At 39.7% G+C, this 22,162-nt stretch overlaps 1 protein-coding gene across 4 annotated transcripts in view; it reads left to right on the forward strand.

The window, feature by feature from the left end:
* The window catches only part of IARS1 (isoleucyl-tRNA synthetase 1), a 112,752-nt gene that overhangs the window by 78,543 nt on the left and 12,047 nt on the right, over positions 1-22,162 (forward strand). For 3 of the 4 annotated variants that reach the window (XM_074603195.1, XM_074603196.1, XM_074603194.1), the window contains 11 exons: positions 565-656; positions 1,573-1,650; positions 2,131-2,252; positions 4,335-4,437; positions 4,633-4,716; positions 12,077-12,251; positions 13,001-13,113; positions 13,397-13,492; positions 15,541-15,717; positions 19,242-19,353; positions 20,359-20,484. In XM_074603195.1, the coding sequence (XP_074459296.1) occupies positions 565-656; positions 1,573-1,650; positions 2,131-2,252; positions 4,335-4,437; positions 4,633-4,716; positions 12,077-12,251; positions 13,001-13,113; positions 13,397-13,492; positions 15,541-15,717; positions 19,242-19,353; positions 20,359-20,484 (1,278 nt within the window). Of the gene's footprint in view, positions 1-564; positions 657-1,572; positions 1,651-2,130; positions 2,253-4,334; positions 4,438-4,632; positions 4,717-12,076; positions 12,252-13,000; positions 13,114-13,391; positions 13,493-15,540; positions 15,718-19,241; positions 19,354-20,358; positions 20,485-22,162 lie in introns of all 4 variants that reach the window. The other variant, XM_074603197.1, reaches the window with a different exon arrangement.

The following is a 22,162-nucleotide window of genomic DNA, read 5'->3' on the forward strand; positions in this document are numbered from 1 at the left end:
GTTACTTTACGTTCTTTTAACCTACTGTGTTACTTAGAAAAATAATTTAAAAATGCAATTAATTTGGGGGGAATTGATTGAAATAGGTGTCTCATTTTAAACCTGGTGAACAAAAAAGAAAGTGTTGGCAGTAATGAACAGAATTTTATTGTATTATTCTACAATAATTTCTGTTAAACTTCTAGCGACTTGGCTGTATTTACAGCATGTGCAAATCTAGGATTTGCCAAATCCTTTGCGATTAATAGTCTCTTATCCACTATCCTCTTTACGAGTCAGATAAAAGCATAAGGCTTCCATAATGCGTGATTGTGTAGGATTAGGGAAGCAATTTGGTGGTAGATGTGTTTGTCTTGAAGCAGGAGAATTGATGATGTGCGCAATTTCAAAATATGGTTTTTAACATGATAGTACGTCTAATCACTTTTTTGATCTTACTAACATATGTGCTTCCACTGAAGTTTTATGTTTAACACCAGAGCTACAAATGATAATGTGCTTCTTTAAGTGAGGAGTTTGATGCAGAGGGCAAATACTAACTACAGTAAACATTTTTCCTTCTAGCTTACAGGCTGTACACTGTAGTGCCTCGATTAGTGAAGTTTGTTGATATCCTGACCAACTGGTACGTTAGAATGAATCGCAGAAGACTAAAGGTAGGTATCTTCTTCCCCAATCTTGTACTGTAAACAAAATCCTTGTAGTCTATGGTAATTTAATGCATAGCAGCTTCGTGGTGTTACACAAAATCTTTATGCTGCATTTTAAATTGTATCAGTTTGTACCTGATAGTGGGAATGAGAAGTTAACATTTTTTTTCCTCCTCCTTGTTTTATGAGAAAAACCAATCAAACAAAATGCCCATTAATTCATGGTATGGGATAGGTTGGAAGGGACCTTAAAGACCATCTCCTTCCACCCCCCTGCCCTGGGCAGGGACACCTCCCACTAGACCAGGTTGCTCGGAGTCCCGTCCAACCTGGCCTTGAACACCTTCAGGGATGGGGCATCTGCAACCTCCCAGGGCAACCTGGGCCAGGGGCTCACCACCCTCACAGCAAAGAATTTCTTCCTCAGATCTCATCTAAATCTCCACTCTTCAGTTTGAAGCCATTCCCCTTCATCCTATGGTTCCCCTCACTGATCCAGAGTCCCTCCCCAGCTTTCCTGGAGACCCTTTAGGGATTGGAAGGGGCTCTAAGGTCTCCCTGGAGCCTTCTCTTCTCCAGGCTGAACAACCCCAACTCTCTCAGCCTGTCTTCAGAGCAGAGGTGCTCCAGCCCTCCGAGCACCTTTGTAGTGTCCTCTGGACTCGCTCCAGCAGGTCCATGTTCTTCTGATGTTGGGGCACCAGAGCTGGACACAGTTCTCCAGGTGGGGTCTCCCCAGAGAGAGTAGAGGGGCAGAATTGCCTCTTGGCCTGTTTCACTTGCTGGATGGGATTGAGCAAAATTAATACAGTTTGGAAAAGAAGTTTACTGCATTAACATTGGAAATTCTTGAAGTTTGTTGAAGTGCACTTACTGGTCCTAAAATTTAAGTTGTGTTTTTCTTGGTGAATTCTTCAAACAGGGTGAGAATGGGACTGAAGACTGCATTATGGCCTTGGAAACCTTGTTTAGTGTTTTGTTCTCCATGTGCAGACTTATGGTAAGGGAATTATGGCCCACTATAACTATTTGATGTTTTTAATGTAGTTAATCTAAAAGCATGCATTTTTGTGTCTTAAGTTGACCATAGAAACTAGGGTACAGAGACGAAGCACATGCAGAGAAAAAACATATTGCTCCTGATTTGTGCGGCACAGTTTATTTTCCACCTCTCCCTTTTCTTTGCTTATCTGTCCCATGGTACCATAAAGAAGGCAGATATCACCTGACTGGTAAAGAGACATTGTGATTTCTTATCTGATGCCCAAAAGTAACAAGTAAATATCAGGAAGGAGCTGAATAAGTAGTGGCAATTTCATCATTTATTTCAGTCTGCATTTTGAATAACACCACAGTTCTGCATCGAACACACTGTGTGAGCATCGCTTTTGCTGAACTGTCCTTATGCAATTCATAAGCATTACTGATTCGTAATGTACAAACAATAAAGAAAAGATGATGATTGAATACAACATTACAGGCACCATATACTCCATTTATCACTGAGCTGATGTACCAGAATCTGAAGACACTTATTGATCCGGCGTCGGTTCAGGAGAAGAACACTGAGAGCATTCACTACCTCATGCTTCCCCAAGTGAGGTAAGAGACAGCTCTTATGTGGCAAAATGGGCTTTTGGTTTGGTTGGGAGTTGGGTGGCTTTTTGGGGGCGTTTCTGCTTTTCACAGAACAGCGCTCCTAAACTTGGGTTTAAAACTGTTTTGCATAACAAGAAAACAAGGTGCTTTAAAAATGTGAATATTCCTTTGCTGCAGGAAGAATTTTAGGATGATAGCTAACGTGTTCTGTTCTATAAGCAAAAAATGTTTAATTTTTGCTTAAGCTCTGGTTAATGTTAGTCTCTTTGTAGCAGGAGAGGGTTTCACTAGCAGTATGCTTCACACACCGCTCTCAGAGTTAGCTGGGGATTTTCTTTTCCCTCTGCTTTTAGGCAGTAGAATTGTGCTTGCTTAAAGGGTAGTAGATAGGAAGGAAGCAATTCGGAGGAATGCATGTTCCCAACTCATGATGTTTTCTTCTTACGGTGGGCAAGGAATATTCTTTTTTCTCTTCAAAATGTACACTGACTAGAAGCTCTGATGCCTACCTATGAAGGGCCCAAAAGGATTAGGAAACTCTTGCGGCCCTGTATTTGCCAGAACGTGTGCATCCCCCCATCTCTGGGCCTTTCCTGGTGAAGGCTGGTGCCAGACCCCATGTGGACTGGAATGATTGTTTTGTGTGGACCACATACGGAGACAGCAGAGTGAGTTCTTCTGGCTTCAGAGCAAGAATTTAGACCATAGTCCAGGGACTGCCACTTCCTTGTAAGAGGATACATCATATGAGAGTGAGCTTTCCAGACAGATCCTTTCTTTAGATGCTGATGGGTGAGGCTTTTTGCGAAGTACCAGTGTGTCTGAAAGGTTTGGGGCCGTGGTGGTTGTACTGGAGATACGTGCTGGGTTATCCGTAGCATCAACTCAACCCAGGTCGAACTTGACAACTGAAGTTGTTGGGTTTTTTTAATCCAGTCGGGGGAGACACTAGTATTACAGTAATGAGTTGCTCGTTGGTGATTTGGTGCTAGAGCAGTGGATTAAGTTGGTGCCTGCGTTACACCCTGCTGTTAGTCACTGAATGGAAGAGAAGCAAACTCTCCTTTTGCATTGCAGCTCAGTTTGAAAACCCTCAAGGACAAGGGAGCTGACCGTGAGACTTTAACTACAAGTTGAAAAATTTAAACCTTCTAGTAATGTTGCTTCTTTTACGGATACTATAGAAGTAGTAACACCTTAATCAAAGCCCTAATGCAGAAAATAGGGGTATTTCAGTTGTAAGTTTTGCTTTACTCGTTCTGTTTTTCTGGATGGTCCTTATTGGATGTGTGATTTTCACCCCAACTTTGTTTGTTTTACTCACAACTCTCTTTTGAACCAGTACCTCTGCTCTTGATACGACACTTGTGTGGTTTTGAAGGAGCTGCTCAATTTATGCAGCTACTTGAGAAATCAAGCAAACCACAGTTTTGGAACTGTTGGCTGCTAGTACATTTTGAAACAAGATGTGAATGTCAGCTTACTCCAAAAAAAAACCAAAAAACAACAACCCCAAACAACCCAACCCCCCAGAAAAATGCAAAAAAAACCACCCCAACCCTGCCTTCCAAAATGGAAGGGTGTTAAAATGATGAAGCCAGGAAAAATGATGAAGCCGGGAAAGATGACAAGACTGTCTAAAACATCAAGCTAAAATATTTAGAATTCCTGGAAAAGATTATAAATTGAAATCCAGTGAGTTGGTTGCATTATAGGTATTTCATTGTCGTTGTAAGTATTCTATTTGTAATATCTTTCTGCATCTTCTTCAATATTATTAATGTAAATCTTACTTTTTATTGGATATTAATAGGTAGTATGTCTCAATCCATCATTTCCATCTTGTGAGAGGTGCTAGCAAAAGATGATTTTAAAATAGCTCTGTTTTTTGTTTTCAGCAAGTTATTTCCTCATCTTCTGCACAAAGAGAGAAGAAAAACCTGTTTGTTCATTTTTCAAATTGCCACAAACAGGGAGAAATTGAGTCTCTTGTAGGAAATTTCAGAGAAGGGGGTAAAATGTTTTGAATCTGCTCAAATGGATACAATGAAAATGAAGCAATATAATGTTTCCTTTTTAATCTAGGGAGGATCTCATCGACAAAAAAATTGAAAGTGCCGTTTCTTGTTTGCAGTCTGTTATTGAGCTTGGACGAGTAATCAGAGACAGAAAAACCATTCCAGTAAAGGTTAGAACTCTTAACATCTTTTCTCAATGCCTTGGGAGTGTGCCGTAGCTTTGTAACTTTGGGAGAGAAGAATTAAGTTTGGAATAGCAAACAGTTCAACAATAAAATACTTCAAATGATAAACAATAATTTCTGAAATTCTTTAGTTTCAGTTGGAAAGACAAAAGTTTCTGTTTTTTTTTTCCTTCTCCCCAGTATCCATTGAAAGAAGTAGTTGTTATCCATCAGGATCCAGAGGCTCTGGAAAACATCAGATCTTTAGAGAAGTACATACTTGAGGTAAGAACATCATGAACATGATGCTTAACTGGGTGTCAGTTACCTAAACAAACAAAACCCTAACCTCCTCTGTTGATGGTATGAATATCTCATGTGGCAAAATTAATTTAAAAGATAATTGTAATGAAAGGGGATATCAATGGGTTCTGTGTACAGAAATGAAGGTAAATGAGTAATGATCCTTAATCAGCTGTAGTATTGAGAAATACTTAATCACTCAAACTGAGCACATAAGACTAACAGGCTATTAGAAATGTTCTTTTTCTTCATCAGTGAAAGGAAAAAACATTTTCTGAATTAAAGTAAGGCAATAGTCAACTACATGTTGTCAAAGAGATGGACTGTAAAATTTGTGATCTCCTTCAGTTAAAGAGCATTAAAACCAGTTTGAGAGTAAGTGGAAGGATTGCTGGAGAGAAGGAGTTCCATGTAAGGGAGAACCGGGTACCGGTCAAGGTGGTGTTTTGGAAATAAAATGTCAAATGAATAAGATGTTAGTCCGTACAATTTCTTGCACTCATCTGCTCCCATATGCCACTGCAATACTTTTTTAATGTGTGTCCATTAGAGAAATACAGCCTGCCCTACTTCTCAATCTTTGTTTGGATAAAAGCCCCGTCATTGAAAAGAAAAGTAACCCTTCTTGGTTTTTTGAGCTCAGCTTCCTGAAATTGGCTGCGCTTTCTGCTTTTAGTCAGTCATGTAAAAATCCATAGTATTTTAAGAAGTGAAATGGAAAAGGAGTTTGTTTATAAAGAAACTTCATTTATTTCTATGTTTATACTATAAATAAATCTTTTAAACTTTAGTACTGCGTTTCAGAAGTTGTAGCGAAGGCACAAAGCCTGTTACTTTTTGATTGCTTAAAAGACTGTTTGTAGAGTGGGCTTATTTTAGTCTTTATGTTCAATTGAATTTCATTACAAATAGAGTTTATATGCATCTGCTTTCACATCTATGATGTACAAGAGAAATCAAAAAGTAAGAGGGAACAGTGAGAAGGAAGAGTGCTTCAGCCACAGTGATGAATTTTGATGAGCCATGGTGGTTTTATTCAAAAAGAAAAGGAAAAAAAAAAAAGCTACTATGCCAGTATGCCTTTGAACATTTTTCTAGGTGTTGGGGCCTTCAAATCGTCTTAAATCCAGTGATTCTTACTAGTTAAATCTGTCGTGATCATGCATTTGATGTCATGAGCTATGTGATGTGTAATTTCTCAGTGTTAGCAGCCTCGGCGCTTTATAACGGCTTCACTGACCAGGGGGTTAGAGGTAATAATACCGTCTCTGTTGGGAGACTGGAGCCGTCTTAATTTCCTCTGGCTGCAGCACTCTCGTTGGGATAGAGGATCGCTTTTCACCCAGGTGATTCATTGGGTTCCTTGGGGAGACAAACCATGACTTCATCTTTGTAACTGTATGTGTTTTGGGGAGGAAAGAATTGCATTGTGAATAGCAGCTCTTTGCTAAGAAAGCAGAATTCTACAGGAACTGAGCTGGTGTTGACGCTGGGCAGAATGCGTGCATTAGACTTGAATATAAATTGGGGATTACTTCATGACAATAATTTCTGCGTATTAAGCTGTCTGGATTTTCACTTGAATCCTTCCCTTATGCAATCTCACTGTATTTGTGTGTGTCAGGGCAGAACATACACCAGCTTTTCTCTGGGCTGAGAACTGAAGCAGCAGTCTTGCAAAACAAAAACACCAAGGTGGTTGTTCAGATGATCTTCCCTGTTCAAGAAAGACCTCCTGATAGAAACATTTCTGAAGAAGGGATGCCTTAATGCAAGGTCTTGTTAGAGAAGTTAAGTACCACGTAATACAAAAACTAACAACCCCCAAAAATATCAATTTCCTTAACTATTGCAGGAGATTTCGTAGATTTCAGAAGTCTTAATACAGTTTCTGAATGCCTGTGAACTGTGAGCTTAGCCTTCTCATGTCTTGCCCTCTCAAATCTACTTGTTTGCAACAGTCTCTCTTTAAATGAGCAAAAACCAGAAGAAAAAAAAATTTTTACCATCAATGTAGTTTTACATCTATCTGAAGAGTTTATGAAACTCCCTTCCCTCCCACGATGGTGTCACATCTGGAAAGGTGAGCCATAGGGTGCACTTTTCATTGTCCTCTGAAGTCTGCCCTCTTAACTGTATTTTAAGTGCTTGTGGCATATATGCTAAAAACAGATTACTGTTACAACTTAATTCTTTGCCCTGTTCTACCTGCAGCGTACTTCCCTGCTACTGTCATATTAGCGTACGGCTTTTATGTGTCCAAGTGTGGTAATCGGGTGGGAAATGTAGGGATTCTCCGCAGTTCAGAGTAGTTCCTTTCCTTCAGCTCCACCCACAGCACCAAAGCTTTGAGTCCAACGCTGCAGAGGAACTGACTGTGTCGTTTCTGTCTTCAGAAATTCTGCCCATGCTGTGTCGCCCTGGGACCTCTGTACTTGTTAAGAGCTGAGATATTAGAGGACTGGTGGGTTCTGCAATCTGTCTGTAGTTTGTGTTTCTGTTTAATAGCCTCTGGATTATTAAATAAAATTTATTTCTACTAATAATTGACCTTTAACCTTCCTGTCATCTCTCATTTGTCAGAATCTGTCACTCTCCACATCAGTTTATGTTGGTTCATGACAGAGTCCCTTCCAATGGCTCTACTAAGGCATGCTGGTAGTACATGAAGCATAAGGTTATGATGGATTTTTTTCTTCCATAAGTGTTTGTAACAATTTGCATTCTCTCAAGCCCATGAAATGGGTCTTCAAAGATAAGTGAGGGATAAGTTCTTTTTCTATTATAATAACCACAGGCAGTAGAGTATCGAAGGATTATTTTTTTTTTCCCCTTGTCCAGAAATGGCATGGGCCTTATCACACGCCTGTCCTTGGTAGGTGAAGGGTTCTTTCTTCCTTTCAGTAAAGTATCTTCAGAGAGTTCTGTAGCAGAAGATCTTGTCACGTGCTTAAAATGTGTTGGAACTTTTTTAGTTCAAGTTGTCATTGGCAGGATCAGCTGCTTTGCCTTGGCAAAGAGAACAAAATTCTGCATCTCCCCAAGTAGATCAGCTCTCCTCGCTCGTCTTGGAGAGAGCAGCATGGCAGTCAAAGAATGCAAAAGCTGACTGAAGCAGCGGAGGACCTCTTAGACTTCTAATTATGTATTACTCCAGCAACACTACCTTTCCCAAGCCTAAGTATACATCTAAAGAAGGCTTCTAAAAATTCTGGTGGGGGCAACTGAAGAGCACTTGCTGAGGGAGTCACGGCTCAGTGCACAAGGCTTCTAGATCAGTGCTGTACGCTTCTCACTGTTAGTGACTGTGGGACTTAAGTTCTTAAGAATTGTGCCCTAAAGGAATTTTAATTAAAAAAATCTTAATTGATTTGCAAGTGGGACTGTAAGGCTTTTCTGTCGTGTTAGCTTATTGATTGTTTCTCTTAGACTTGGCAGTTGTTATGCTTCACTTCAGAAGTGCTATTATTATTAATCATTTCAATGCCTGGATCTGTTCAATAGCAGAATTTCGTGAAATTTAGGTTAGCGTCTGTCATATTTTTGGATCTGAAAAATGGATTTGTGGATGTTACAGAATCCTGTTTTAAGGGAGTTGAGGTTTGCTTACTCAAATTACTTCCAAAAAGGTAGCTGACAAAGTTTGCTGTCAGCTTCTACAGCTAGTAAAAGATAACAAAGAAACCTATCAATTTGATAAATTATTACATAATTGGATTGTACAAATGTGTGCTTTAATTTATATTCATTTGCTATTGCAAACAAAGTTAAGGTATGTCATGTGGGGAGATGAGTTACAACAAACTGAAATAGCTTTATGGAAGCACAAATACAGAATACTGTCTGTTGTCCTATTTTTATTATGTATCTTAAAATTCAACGAGCTGATGCTGAAGCTGAGTGTGTATTTTATCGTATTGCATGGCAATCAATCTAGTTGTTTACTGGGATGGTGCAGAGCTGCAGAGGTCAATGAATCAGGCAGACTGGGCAGTATTACTGTAGTTGCAGCTTTGTTCATCAACCTCCTACGTATTCAGAGCTTTAGAACCTTTAGTTATTGCCAGAAGTGCATTTCTAGTAAATTTGCAGGTGCCAGAGGTAATCTGTAAGAAAAATTACACTTTTTAATTTCATGCAGTTGCTGACAAAGGATTTTGAAAAATATGTTTTTCAGTTGTTTGAAAATTTCATTCATCGTTTTTTCGGAAGTAGCTGTAGTCTTTGATCTGCAGTCATACTCCTTCATCATCAGAACATAGCAAATGATTTAAATAAATGGATTTTAATATTAGAACTGTCCAGAGTGTAGAGTTGTCATGCGAAAATGGCCATGCTCACAAAATGAAATAAATCCAGAAGGCTTTTAGCAGCTGAACACAGTTGCATTTATTCATTAGTATTTGAAGCCTTTTACAAGCCTTGTTCAGGGCTTTTCTTTCGAACTACTTCCCGTGAAAGGTTTTATCTGAGGAAATTTTACTCTGTGCACAACCAGAATCTTGTTTGCATCCACCCTTTGTCTACCCTTCAACCCCTGCCTTGGCTATAATAACACAGAGAAAATGGACTTCTCCTCCATCAAATCCAAGCTCTACCAGCATTTGATAACATTAATGGTGTTACAGTGGTGTAGTGGAGGGAGCCCATGAATGGGCTGAATTAACCGACGCATCAGCTGTGGCAGTGGGTGGTCCTTCAGCATTTTCTTTCTTACAGTACTACATAACCAATATCTATTTTCCTTTTTAGGATACTCACTTTCTCTGTTCTGAGAACTCGGCGCAGTTGGGTTACGGGTCAATCCGATCGTGTCGGGCACACGGCACCAACAAAAGGCCCTTTTCCATAGGAATGCCAGAATAGATGTTTTCTTCAACTGGCGATGGGAAGGAATGGTTCCTCATTTTGTGTGCGTGGGACTTGAAGGATGTGTCAGGAGCTACTTTTGATTTAGCGGGAAGATAAAATTAAGGAATATTTTAAGTCAAAGCACTATATGGAGGCAGATATAAACAGACCCAAGATACAGACTGGCTTTTTTTGAAGAGTCGTTCTGGTTTTTTAAATTGATAATGTATACAGAACAATGGTTTCCTAATCTAATTAGCATAGAAAACTTGTCCCGATGGAGTTGGCTTGTATGTAATTTATCTAATCAAGCCCAAAGTCATCTTTCAATTTTGCTGTTTTTTGGATTACGATTTCTTTTTCCCCACAAGGTCGTCATTTATCACTTGTGGGCTTATTTCCAACATCATCCCATTAAAACTGAATTTCTGAAATAGGTAAATTTTATTAGGTTTCCTAAAAGATGTATTAAATAAAATTAGTTTCAGTTGTATTCTTGGCTCCTGATGTCAGTAGCACTTCCTAGGGAATTAGACTGTAGCTCAGAGGTTGTGTTTAAGAATTACTTCTCAGTCGAAATGTTTGGCTACTTGCTAGTCCTGTCCTGCTGATGCTACCACTTATTTCTGCTTCCTACATGAGTCGCAGGACCTTGCTTGCCAAATGCATTTGGTGATTCGGTGTCGTGTTGATGTGAACTCTAACAACCTTCTAGCGGAGATTTAAACCCAAAGCGCTTCAAGTACTGGGGCAGCCAATACTTGAATTTCATTACAGTGAAATGTGCGCCAGATCTGTGCAGGTTTGTACCTGTAGAAGAGTTACATGTTGGCAATTAAAACTTTCCAATATCTGACCCTGGTACGTTACACCAAGAATAGAGTGAGATTGGGTGCAACTGGAAATATAGGTATCGAGTCCTGCCTTGCGTGTGTTTCTTACTTAGCTTTACAAAGCCGGGAAAAAACAGACTCTCTTGAAGATACAAAACAATACCAGGATACAACACTGTTATTTACAGGAGGTGTACCAAGGCGTTATTTCTTGTTATTATTAATTAACATGTGTAGTGCATTTGTTCATTGGACAGAATTAAGTGTAGAGCAGAGAGGTTTGCTGTGTATTTTCCAATCTGGCATTGTATGATGCTCAGGCTGTGTAATGAGGTTTGTGGAGGTTTTTTAATGGTGGTTTTTAATGTGATGAGCAAAATGTTTGTAATTCAGAACGTAAGAAATGACCTAGTGATTTAGACTTGCGGCTCCTCGAGCACATCGTGCTGCCTCCTGCAATGGTAGAGTCCGTTCAGAGAAAGCACAAGCATCTGGACACCTCTTGCAGCGGAGTCCTGCCGTACCCACTGGCTGCAGCTGTTGTATTAACGATACACGTGCCTGCCTGTTCCTTCAGCGTCTTGTCATGTGCCTACTGTTATGAGCTGAATTCCTTTCTGAACTTGGTGGCACGCTCCTGCTTTACCTTCTTTTGTGGCATTAAGTTCCAAGGGTTAACTCCTTGGATCTCTTTTAAACCAATATCCTGGTATTTCTACTGCGTGCTCCCTTACATAAGGGATGGTTTGGGGATTTGGTGAATAACAGTTTTACGTTCCTTAGCCACCTCTTCCATAACTTTTTAAACCTCAATTGTATCCCCCTTCAGCTTTCTTCTCTCCAAAGAGTTCTAGCCTTGGTCTTTTCTCATGTGGTAGCAACGCTGTCCTCTTCATCCATTCTTCTGTAGGACTTTCCACAACACCGCTATATTTCCCTTCACATATGGGGGGAAAACCTCCACACGTGACTTATAAAACACTCAAGTTTCTGCAGTGGCAAAACAAAATCCTTGGTCTGGGCTGCCTCCTGAAGTCCATGCAAGTTTTCTAAGCTTTGTTGGCTGCTCCAGCACGCTGATCTTGTGCTGCAGGGCAGAGAGGGGTGGTTTTCTGAGCAAGGGGGTTTTCTGTATGGTAAGGACCTAGAATAAACAGATAAGAAAAGAGGCAAAATGAGGCAGTAACATTTGTACAACATAAAAAATAAAATTGTCAGAGTTTTCTGGCTAAATGCATACTGAAAGGACTATTACAGCAAAATTTTTCTTCATGAGTTTTGCCAGGCCATTTTCTAATGCCATCGCACACAAAGGTAATAGATTTATCTCTTCAGGCACTTGTAATGGTAAAACAAAAAAAGGCTGTTGACTAGGGATCTGATTCGAGTTGAGCACTGGCTGCTGTCTATTAATAACAGAGAAATGTCTACCTACAGGCTGAAAAGGAGGAAAGGCTCTTCTGCTGAAGGAGAGTTTCAGTATCAGTTGGGTTTATTTGCTTTCGCAGCGTTGGCAAATGACTTAGTTCATGGAGACAGGCATACTAAAATAATTGCGGTTTGAGAATTACAACTTCTGATTTTGTACCCTCTCCATGGCTGTCAGAGATGGCTCTTCTTCAGCTTCTTTTTTTTTTCCTCTTGCTGTATGTATATAGGAGCTTAATGTACGTCAAGTGACACTATCTACTAATAAAGATAAATACGGAGTCCGGCTGAGAGCAGAGCCAGACCACATGGTGCTCGGGAAGCGTTTGAAAGGGGCATTTAAGGTTGTCGCAGCTGCAATCAAAGAGCTGAAGAGTGAGCAGCTGGAGAAATTCCAGGAGACAGGTATGTAGTGATACAAACCACTAAACCAAAAAAAAGATTCAAACCCCTTTGGCTCATCAGAAAAAACTCAAGCAATTGCACTTGATTTGTGTATATTAATTGTGTGTTTGCAAGAACAGATGTAAAAGTATCCTTCTGTGGGCCTGGGGAAGCCTAAGGCCTACTTCCTTCTATTATCCCTATTCAATTTTATGTTAATGAGAGTAGAAGAAAAGTTGGTTTTATTATTTTGCTGACAGTAGATTAGCAGTGGCCATGTGTACTAATCTTACAGTGTTCTCCTGTGTAAATGCTATCGTAAGGCCAAAATGAAGTAGAGAATAAGACTGAATCAGATTTGAACCGAATATATGTGCAGTAGTTTTATTCTAAAAGCACTGCTTCAATTCCAGATTTACAAGCGGCTGTGAATTTTCCAGCTGCATCTGTTTAGTTAACTGCTTAAATGTAAATTTTGACTTAGTTGAGTATACAGGTTATTTTTAAGTTTGATTCTGTGTGGTACACACACAGTTGCTGAAGTGTCTGCATTTGAGTTCTGCTGCCTGTAGAAGCGCTTGTGTGAAAAATCCAAACGTGGGATAGTTCCGTGTTTCTTACCAGTGCCTAACTGCTGTTTAACGGCATTGCGAGTATACTGCATTTCACGTATTTGAAGTCTGATACTTGCTTAAAGCTTTTTGAATTAAAAAAAAATTTTTGTTTTTACTCTGATTGTAAGAGATGCTCTTCATCTGCCAATTCTGCAGGCACCATTGTTGTAGAAGGACATGAGCTCCATGGGGAAGATCTTCGTCTCATGTACACCTTTGATCAGGTTGCAGGAGGCTCTGCCCAGTTTGAGGCACATTCTGATGCTCAGGTATTTTATGGGTATTTCTACTTTTTTCGATTAAGGGAAGGCTTCCTCTAGAAGTAGTATGAAAATGGTGAGGTGAAAGCTGGGGTGGTTTTTTTTTATTCAGATAGTTCAACAAATTCTGGGAGCCTGTGTTCTGAATTTTGGAGGTGTTCAAGTACTCTCTTCAATGTGGTATTTTGTAAGAGAGGAGCTCTCTAAAAATGTACCTGAGCTTCTGAATGAGCTAATACTAGGTTTTTTCAAGTTTGTCACCTATTCAGCTCTCTTGTCTGCATTACCTCAGGTTTTAGTTCTGCTGGATGTTACCCCAGACCAGTCCATGGTGGATGAAGGAGTTGCCCGGGAAGTGATTAATCGCATCCAGAAACTCCGCAAAAAGGTTAGGAAGCAATGGTTTGTAACAAGACATTTTAGTTTATTTTTAAGCAATATTTGGGCAATACGCATCAGAAACTGACCTTTTTAATTAAACACGAAGCCCTGTACCATTTACTCCTCATATATAGCTTTTTGATTGGACATAAATGATTACAAATCATTATTTTAATTTTGAAGTCCCACATTGCTAAGTAGCTCGAGTTGATCAATGAGCTTGCTACACATCATCCATAGTGAATTAACTAATGTGTTTATTTTTTGGAGCCCCTCTTGTTTTCTGTCTCCAGCCTGGTGGCAGGGGCTCAGTCCCAGTGCAGCAGCAGCATTCGGGGCTGCCATCCCTGCCCGGAGGGACCCGCTGCTACCTCTCGCGACCACTGGGCCGCCAAGAGCTGAGGCAGCCGAGCCCAGGATGGCGAGCAGAAACTCATCTCTTAGCAAATTGCAGGAGGCATTTCAGGCACCCATTTGTATACCTACTTTAATGATTCCACTCCAAATTGTTCTCATCCTACATACAAACGATGTTGTCTGACCTTTACGTTAAAGCACTTCAAACCACTGTCACGTCCTTCTTTCTGCAATACAAACCCTGAAGGAGCTGCGCTCACTATCTGTTTTGTGCCAAGAAAGCGTGGTCACCGTGGAGGTGGTGGCAAGTCTAAAAAGCCTTTAATCTGGACAGGACATTAAGTAATATTTAACTTGGTACAAAGAATTCTGAAGGTTTCAAAACCTCCAAGTTAAAAAACAAAACAACAAACAAACCCCACAAAACAAAACAGTCCCCTGTCCCCTCATGCACATACACATTGCAAACGTGGAACGTGGTATTCTATGATATATTTATTAGGGGTTTCCTGCTCAACTAACTTGGTGGCAATGTGCGAGAATTTGTGGTTTTTTTCAGACTTACGCCTGAAGAAAACTTGCAAGAGCTCTAAACGACACGTAGAGAATATTTTTTACGGGACGGGTTTTTTGGGAAAAGATACCTGTACGGGGAAGACTGCATGAACCTTCAGTATAAGACTGAAAAATGTCAAATTTGTGGCAAAATACTAATATCTATAAAATATATATATTTTAAAAAAACTATGTAGATTTATTTCTGTATAAAATAAAACCAGGAAGGAATGTGGCCATGAAAAGAAAACTGTCTCATAAGTTACTGGATGATTTAAATTTACTTCTGTAACGACAAAAGGCCATAATTTATTCTCATTTAAATGAATATTAAAATACTTAATCTTGCCTAATAATTAACATGATGCTAATGTGCATTTATTCTGTCATCTTTTCGTTCCCACTCCCGTTATAAAGGCAGACACATAATAAAACCACAGATTCCAGATCCACAGTAACTATTCCTGGCGTTAGGGCAGTTGTTACTTGCAGCAGATTTCAGAAATTAAGTTTTCTTGGTGCTGCTGGTTTTTTCCTTGAAACCATTTTCTTGCAGAAGCAGAATTTTGCTCTAATTCAGCCTTAATAAGCGTACCACTCATAAATTGCTCTTTTCCTGAAGAGTATGTTAGTATGGGAGATGTGACAGAACTAGTGTGCAAACTTGAAAGTCTGGTCACCACCTTCCAAAACAATACTAACACGTCTCCGAGGCTGTTGGGTGTTAAGAAAATGTCGCTGATTGAGCCGTTGTTCAATAAAGAGCGGAGGGTTTAATTTCAGGCTATCGGGATGTATAAATGCTAGTAAAATTCTCGTGCACCAAGAAAAGCTTTTTAATAATTTGGCTGGCTTTCAGCTGGCTAAGGGAGTGAGTTGGTACAAGAGTTTGGAAGGGAGACATTTTGGGTAAGGTACGTTATTTGGCCATTATCTGTTGGAGGAAAACTCACCATGTTTCAAGCCTCTTTCTTGCCCTTCTGACAAAAGAGTTGTTTTATTCTAGATAATTTGTGGAAACTTTTAACAAATGTCTGGTAAATATCTAAGATATTTTTTTTCTTTAACGGGTATCCTTCTTTCAGTTTGCATACGTGAAAGTCATCTTAGTGTCATTAATAGTGTGTTTGGTGTATCCTCCAGCGAAATCTGGTTCCTACGGATGAGATTACAGTGTACTACAGAGCACACCCAGAAGGTGACTACCTGGATACTGTCATTAAGGAACATACGGATTTCATTTTTGCAACGATAAAGGCTGCCCTGAAGCCCTACCCGGTGCCTACCTCAAAAGAAGTTCTCATCCAGGAGACAACCCAAGTAAGAAGGAAAAAGCCTTGACTGCATAGCTCATTTTGTTACCTGCTTCTAACTGAACAAATTGCTTCATTTACAGAAAAAATGTATGTAAATATTTATTTGGGGGATATAGGGGATTTTGTGTCATATTTATAGATTTCCGTATTGGTCTTTTTGTTTAAAAAAGAAAATAGTTGAGCTCTGTATGTGTAGTATTTATGAAAACGAAGCCACTTCAGTACCAAAATAAATACCTTAGGTAGTTGTTTGTGTAAGCTTAGTACAGATAGTTCTTTGTACTTGGATTAGTGCATTGTTTGGACAGCAAAAATACCATTACTCTGATTTCTTTAAGTTAATCTGCTTTTGTATTAGAAGTGTTCTCCTTCAAGGCCAAATTTTGCCTTTTGGCTTAAGACCACCTTCAGTTATTACCGTTTGAGCATACTTGCCTTTTCTCCCCCGTGTTGCTGAAGTTCAGTCTCTTGTAACAATGCAGTTTCACAAACTGATTTATTCTTTCAGCAGCAGGTTTGAACTGTTCCTTTTTTTTTTTCTTTGACTGTTTTGAGAATACTTTTGCCATGTTTTTATTCAAACTTATTATAATCAGAAGGCATTCCTAGCAGGATTGGGGATGAAATATTCTTCAATCTAAATGTCATGCTAGACCAGAAAGATACGAATTTAAGATATATCAGACTTAAAATTTGATTTACAGAATGGCTTGGGGGTCTGAGAATAGCTGAAAGGAAAGCACGTATTTCATCCATCTTCCTAATAGTACGTGTAAGGAAATGTCTTACACTTATTAACTACACTTCTAAAGTTGTACAGATTTGAAACAAAGCTATGTTTGGCCTTTTTCAAAACTACTGGTTTCATCTAGTGACAAACATAGAGAAAAACACTATGTAAAAGTAGAGAATATTGCGATTGAGAAATCGGTGGAAAATATTTTGCTATTTCTTCCAGGTACTGACCTGCTTGGGGTACTTCTGGTGGACAGTTTGATGTTAAGTCAACATCAAATCTGAATTAGAATGTAAAAGCAGCAGGGGAAAAAAATATATAGTGCTAGGAAACACTTGTCTGGATGCCCAAGGCTGAAATTGCCTGGAACTTGAGCTTTAATGTTGGTCACTGGGACTTTTCGTGAAAGCTTCCAAGCCTGTGCCAGTGTGGGTCCCCACACTGTTATTTTTCTGTTTTCTAAATCTTAACTTAGCAGATTCTAGTCAAGAAAACCATTGTGGAAAGCTAAAACGTGATTCTGTTGGATTAGTTTTAAATAATGCCTTCTGTGTAAAGATGAAATCCTGCCCTTACAGAAGGTGGATGTAATTGATAACTGTTGTCCGGGTGTCACAGACACGCGTTCAGGTTCTGAAACGATGGGGCAGTATGCGAACCCGAAAAATTTCCATTTGCACAACTGTTGGATTTCAGACTGGGAAAACCTAAAAAACGATAGCTGAAATAAGACTGTCTAGGTCAGACAGTTGCGTGTGGCTATTGCCACTGGCAAGTTTACAGAAATGCAAGGATCTCGTCATGGCCACGGAGCTGAGAGCGCCTCCCCGTCAGCCTCGTGCCTTGGGTGCGGAGGCTTCTTCAAACTAAACCCTTAGCAGGGAGACTGCAAGCTCTGCGTCCCAAAGCTATCCAGTTTATGTATGGTAAATGGAGGCAAAGAAAAGCCGTGTAAGTAAATGCAGCGCGGTTTGTTATTATTTTACTTTAAGGAGTCTCAGTCACTACAAAGCACCTCCCTGTGGAGTCGGTCCGTGGTCTTTGCTGTGTGCGGTGCCTTCTGCACGTCGGGATGTTCCTGTGCTCACGGCCATGCTGTGCCTCGGATTGTTAGTCACAGACTTAAGCTTCAAAACAGAGGTTGCGGAGAGAAACAGACAAGTCAGATCTTAGTGCAACTTAACATCTTCCTTGGAACTTGGGCTTCCTGGGAGTGGGGAGATGGATTGCTTGGGGCAGATGGCTGACGCTGTACTCGGTGTTCTGTTGCAACGAGCTTGGCACATTAAGAGCTGTGAATAAAAATAGCTGAAACTAAAAAGCCCTTCTTTAGAAATCCTTTTGGTGTTGAAGTTTGGCCCTTTGTGGAGGGTTGAGGATAGCTGCAGCTGTGTGCGCTGAGATTGCGGTTTGGTGCAGCAGACATGGCTGTGGTTAGTCGTCTTTATTAGCCACCACTGCATTGTGTTTTGTTACCAGCCTTTTCGGGCATAAAGACTGTGTAGATGTGAATTCAAATTGAATTATGTATTAACTGTCTTCTGTTGGTGAGGGCTGATAAGTAGCATTGACACGGAAAATGCTTTACAGTGATGATTATATAGATGATTATAGAGATTTTTTCAGATATAAAAGCAGGTGCAAGTTAAAAGAATGAAGCGTGTAATTGCAGACGTGGGTTCATAACTTAAGTAAGTCAACTGTGACAGGACCATTGCAGCAGATTTCTGGAAGATACTCGAAGGAATAACAGGTCTGCATGACGTTGATACATGTAAAGGCCATGACAAAAATGAAACACAGTCTGTCTTTTCTACGAGTATCTTGTTTACATTCAGCGTCGGTATTTCTGTGAAATTACCCTGGATCAATTTTTGATACAAGGCTCTAATTAGGCACTCTCGTCCCAAAGACACGGTCTGAGAGAAAACAAAAAATAAAAATAAAAAAAAATCACTAGTTCCCCAGAAAATACTGGGAAGGAAAAGCAGCTACTTGAAAAATGGATTTTCAATTGCAGGTAGAATTGGGTAAACGCCAAAATGAGATTTGCTGCTCCATAAGGGTCTTTCCCTCCTTTGTAGGAGAAGCTCAGCAAAGAGTGGCACTTCCAAGTGTGAGCCCGTCACCCTTTGGCCTGTGACTGTTAACAAAGACCGTCTCTGAAACGGCCACTTAGTGTCAGTTGTTCATCTAAGTGATTTCTGTATGATATTTGTTGAATTACAAATTGTAATTAAGGGATCTTTTAGAGTGTGATTCTCATGAAAATTGGTCTAAAGGCAGGAGTCATTAATTCCAGGTGGTGCTGAAAGGTACTTGTTCCATTTCTTGTTGGGGTGTTTGAAGTTTTAATTGGTTCTCTAATAGCTCCGGGGGAGATGTTCCCCAAGGCAGGCGCTGCCCCTGGAGCAGCTGGAGGTTCTGCAGGGCCCGGCTGCAGACACTGAGTTACCTCGGCAAGAGGCTTCCTCTCTTAAGTGGATTCACTTTTGGATTAAATTTGGGGAGATTGTCATCACTGCTCATCAGTGGTGAAAATCAGGCTGTTTATTCCACTCTGTTTTTTCTTATGTGTCAAATACTGCTATATCTTTAACATAGATTAAAGACAAATTAATATTTGGAGCGTCCTGTCTCTGAGGGAAGATGTGGCAAAAGTTGCTATTTTATTGTAAGTCATGTTTAGTATAAGATGGCAAGTCTTAATGTTGTTTATTTAAGGAAAATATTTTGTTGTGTTTGTTGGATAAAACAATATTCAGATAATGATACTATTCCTCTTTCTTCAGCTGAAGGGATCAGAGCTAGAAATCACGCTCGTCAGAGGCGGTTTGTGTCCGTGCGTTGGTCCAGCCTGTGCCTACGTCAACCTCAAAGTTTGCGTTAATGGCACAGAGCAAGGTAGGAATGTACCGGCTTTGCTCTGTCAGCAGGGGTGTTAAAACGTTGCTTGGAAAATGGTGTGAGGAATGTTGGAGCCACAGATTTGTTTGAAAGATGGTGCAAACTCCCTTCCAATAGTAGCTTTAAACAATTCTTGAAAATAAGTTTATTAAAAGCAAAACCACGTGTTGTCCATGATGTCTTCTGATGTGGACCTCGGATACTCGGGTCTGCACGAGAATTATTTATATTCTGCAGAAGGGTTTGTATGTGAATATTTATATGATTATATATATCTATAGGTAGAGTTATCCATATAACTCTGTATTTGTGTGTGTACATTCACCCACGCTCAGAGTCTGTGCCCTGAGAATTTTTAATTCTTGATGTAGTTCTGTAAATGGAGGCCATGCCTTTCTGCGGAGGAGATACTGGTTTTGAAAAACTTAAGATATTAAATATAGAGCTTAAAAGAATATTTAAAACTAGAGAATATAATGACTATGTCCTGGATAATCAAAAGATGAGTGCGGTGATGCTGTCAAAAGTATTAGAAGGTTGAGTTATAGATTAAAAGGGAAGAAAATTAAATGCACTCTGGAATTTTTTTCCCTATGTGTGTTTACAGTTGCTGTGTCAAAGTAAGCGTGCCTCGTTTAACTGGGTTACAAAGCTGCTTCCTGAAGAATAATGACTGCAACTGTATAAGCTGGTGAACATCTCAGAGGGCAGTTTGTAACCAATACAATACTCGATTATAATTCAGTGACAAAAAAATTGACTGCTTTTGTTAATAAAACCAAATATAACTTCCGTACTCAAAACCTAACGTACACTTGGGTTGGTTTCCCTGTTCTCTTCCCTCTCCCTTTCTTACTACAAAAATTTCTGGAGGATGCCATGTTGCCAGTTTTAAGTTAGCTTAGAAACCCACTGGAAGTAATTAGAAAAAATCATTAGAAAATCATTGGAACTTAGACGTTGCTTCCAAACTGCATTTTCATTTTTCAATGTTGGTTTTAGATGGTGTGTTGCTGCTGGAGAATCCAAAAGGAGATAATACCTTGAACTTCGCTGGACTTGTCGATGCTGTCTCCTGCATTTTTGGTCTTAAAAATTCAAAACTGTCAGTTTTTAGTGGAAAAACAGGTAAATGGAGTATGACAAGGAAAATTGAAAGTCTTTCTAGCAGCCGCTAGGAGTTACTTAGTGTATAATTTTTCTATATATATACAAAATTGACAAGAAAATGTGTAAGGAAAGATTCTATTTTGTAGTACTTAGCTTATGAGACTGTGTTTATAGTCACATCAAAATGTTTCCAAAAGCTGCTGCTAAATGATGCTTGTCTCTCCTGTGATCTTATTTCCATTGCAGTTCTCATCAGGACAAAATCTGATTTATTTCAGAAAGTGTTTCCATCGGGTCCAGGCAATGCCGTATATCGATGGCGAGCTGCCATCAGCTTTTGTGTGCTTTTTTTTCCCTAATGCCTCAGTAGGCAGGGTGAGAACTTAAATTGAATGCAAACTGCTGTCTCTATAGGAAAAAAATGTTGCTTTTTCACTCTAGAGAAACTTGAGGATCTCTGCATTTCTTCCTTTTAGAAAAATCTGTGGAATATTTTTGCAGCTTGAACTTTGCCTCTGTGGAGGCATGAGAATGTAAAATATCATCTATGAGTTATATATAGAATTACAGGCTATATCACAGTTTTGGTTGTTACAAAGATAATATCGCTGAAGCAGAGAAGAAAAGTGCTATGAAAGATGTTGCAATTAGTGACTCTGAGACCCTAGCAGCAAACTGGCATTCTCTCCTCTGAGATTAAGATGCTGTTTTATTATTACATCATGTATAATATTTCAGTACATCACAAAAATTTACAACTTAAATATCAGCACACTGAGAACAAGATTACGCTAATAACCGAATGTTTAGTGAAGAAATACAGAAAGTAGAGTCCTTAACAGTGGCCGTGCCGTGGTATGTCTTTAGACACGTTTCACCAGTAAGAGTAAACTCTGTGTATGTTCTCGGTGTGATTTACGGGCACATCCTGAAGTTCAAACTCTGTTTCCACACTGTTCATATGAAGTCTAAAAGGAGTGACAAAATACTGCAAAAGTGGTAATCGGATGGTACAGAAACTTTTGCTCGTGTGTTTCCATAGAAATATTACTGAAATATTTCAGTATTCTATTTCACAGAAATAGTGCTTTCATGGAAATACTAGTGTTGGGAGCCGCAGGACTGCCAAGGGTCACCGTTCTGTGTCTGCCCTCAACATCAGCGGGGGAACAGTTTTACTGGTGTCTGTAATGTCGCTGTTACCGTCTTTAGCTTTAGTTTTCTTACTTGTCTCTTCCTGTGAGTGTTTCTAGAAGAATGTTTTGGGGGGTTTCACATCTGATGTAATCCGTTACCTTACTGTGATAAAAGCTCTTTCCAAGTTGTGCTCAGCTGGACCGAATAGTTCTATCATACAAAAGGATTATTCTTTGCTTTCAGTTATAGGTGATTTATAGGAAGTTTTGGAGCCCTCAGTATCTTCCTCAAGTTTCAGTTATGTTTTTAAAGGAGGAAATAGTTTTCCTTGGCACACTTCAGAGCAGTGTGGTGTGTGGCTGCAGAGGTGGCTATGCGCTAGTGCAATTCGTTACCGGCACAGAGACTGAGAGATGACCTGCAAAAGGCCGAGAAGAGTTGGGGAAACTCTCATCTCACCAAGATTATAAGCAGTTTGATTCCTTATTTGGTTTGTTTAACCTTCCCTCTTCCTCAAGGATTCTTTTCTGCTGTAGTAACAAAGGCTTTATTTCTTTCC

The sequence above is a fragment of the Larus michahellis genome, chromosome 10 (assembly GCF_964199755.1).
Source record: "Larus michahellis chromosome 10, bLarMic1.1, whole genome shotgun sequence".
Classification (NCBI taxonomy): domain Eukaryota; kingdom Metazoa; phylum Chordata; class Aves; order Charadriiformes; family Laridae; genus Larus; species Larus michahellis.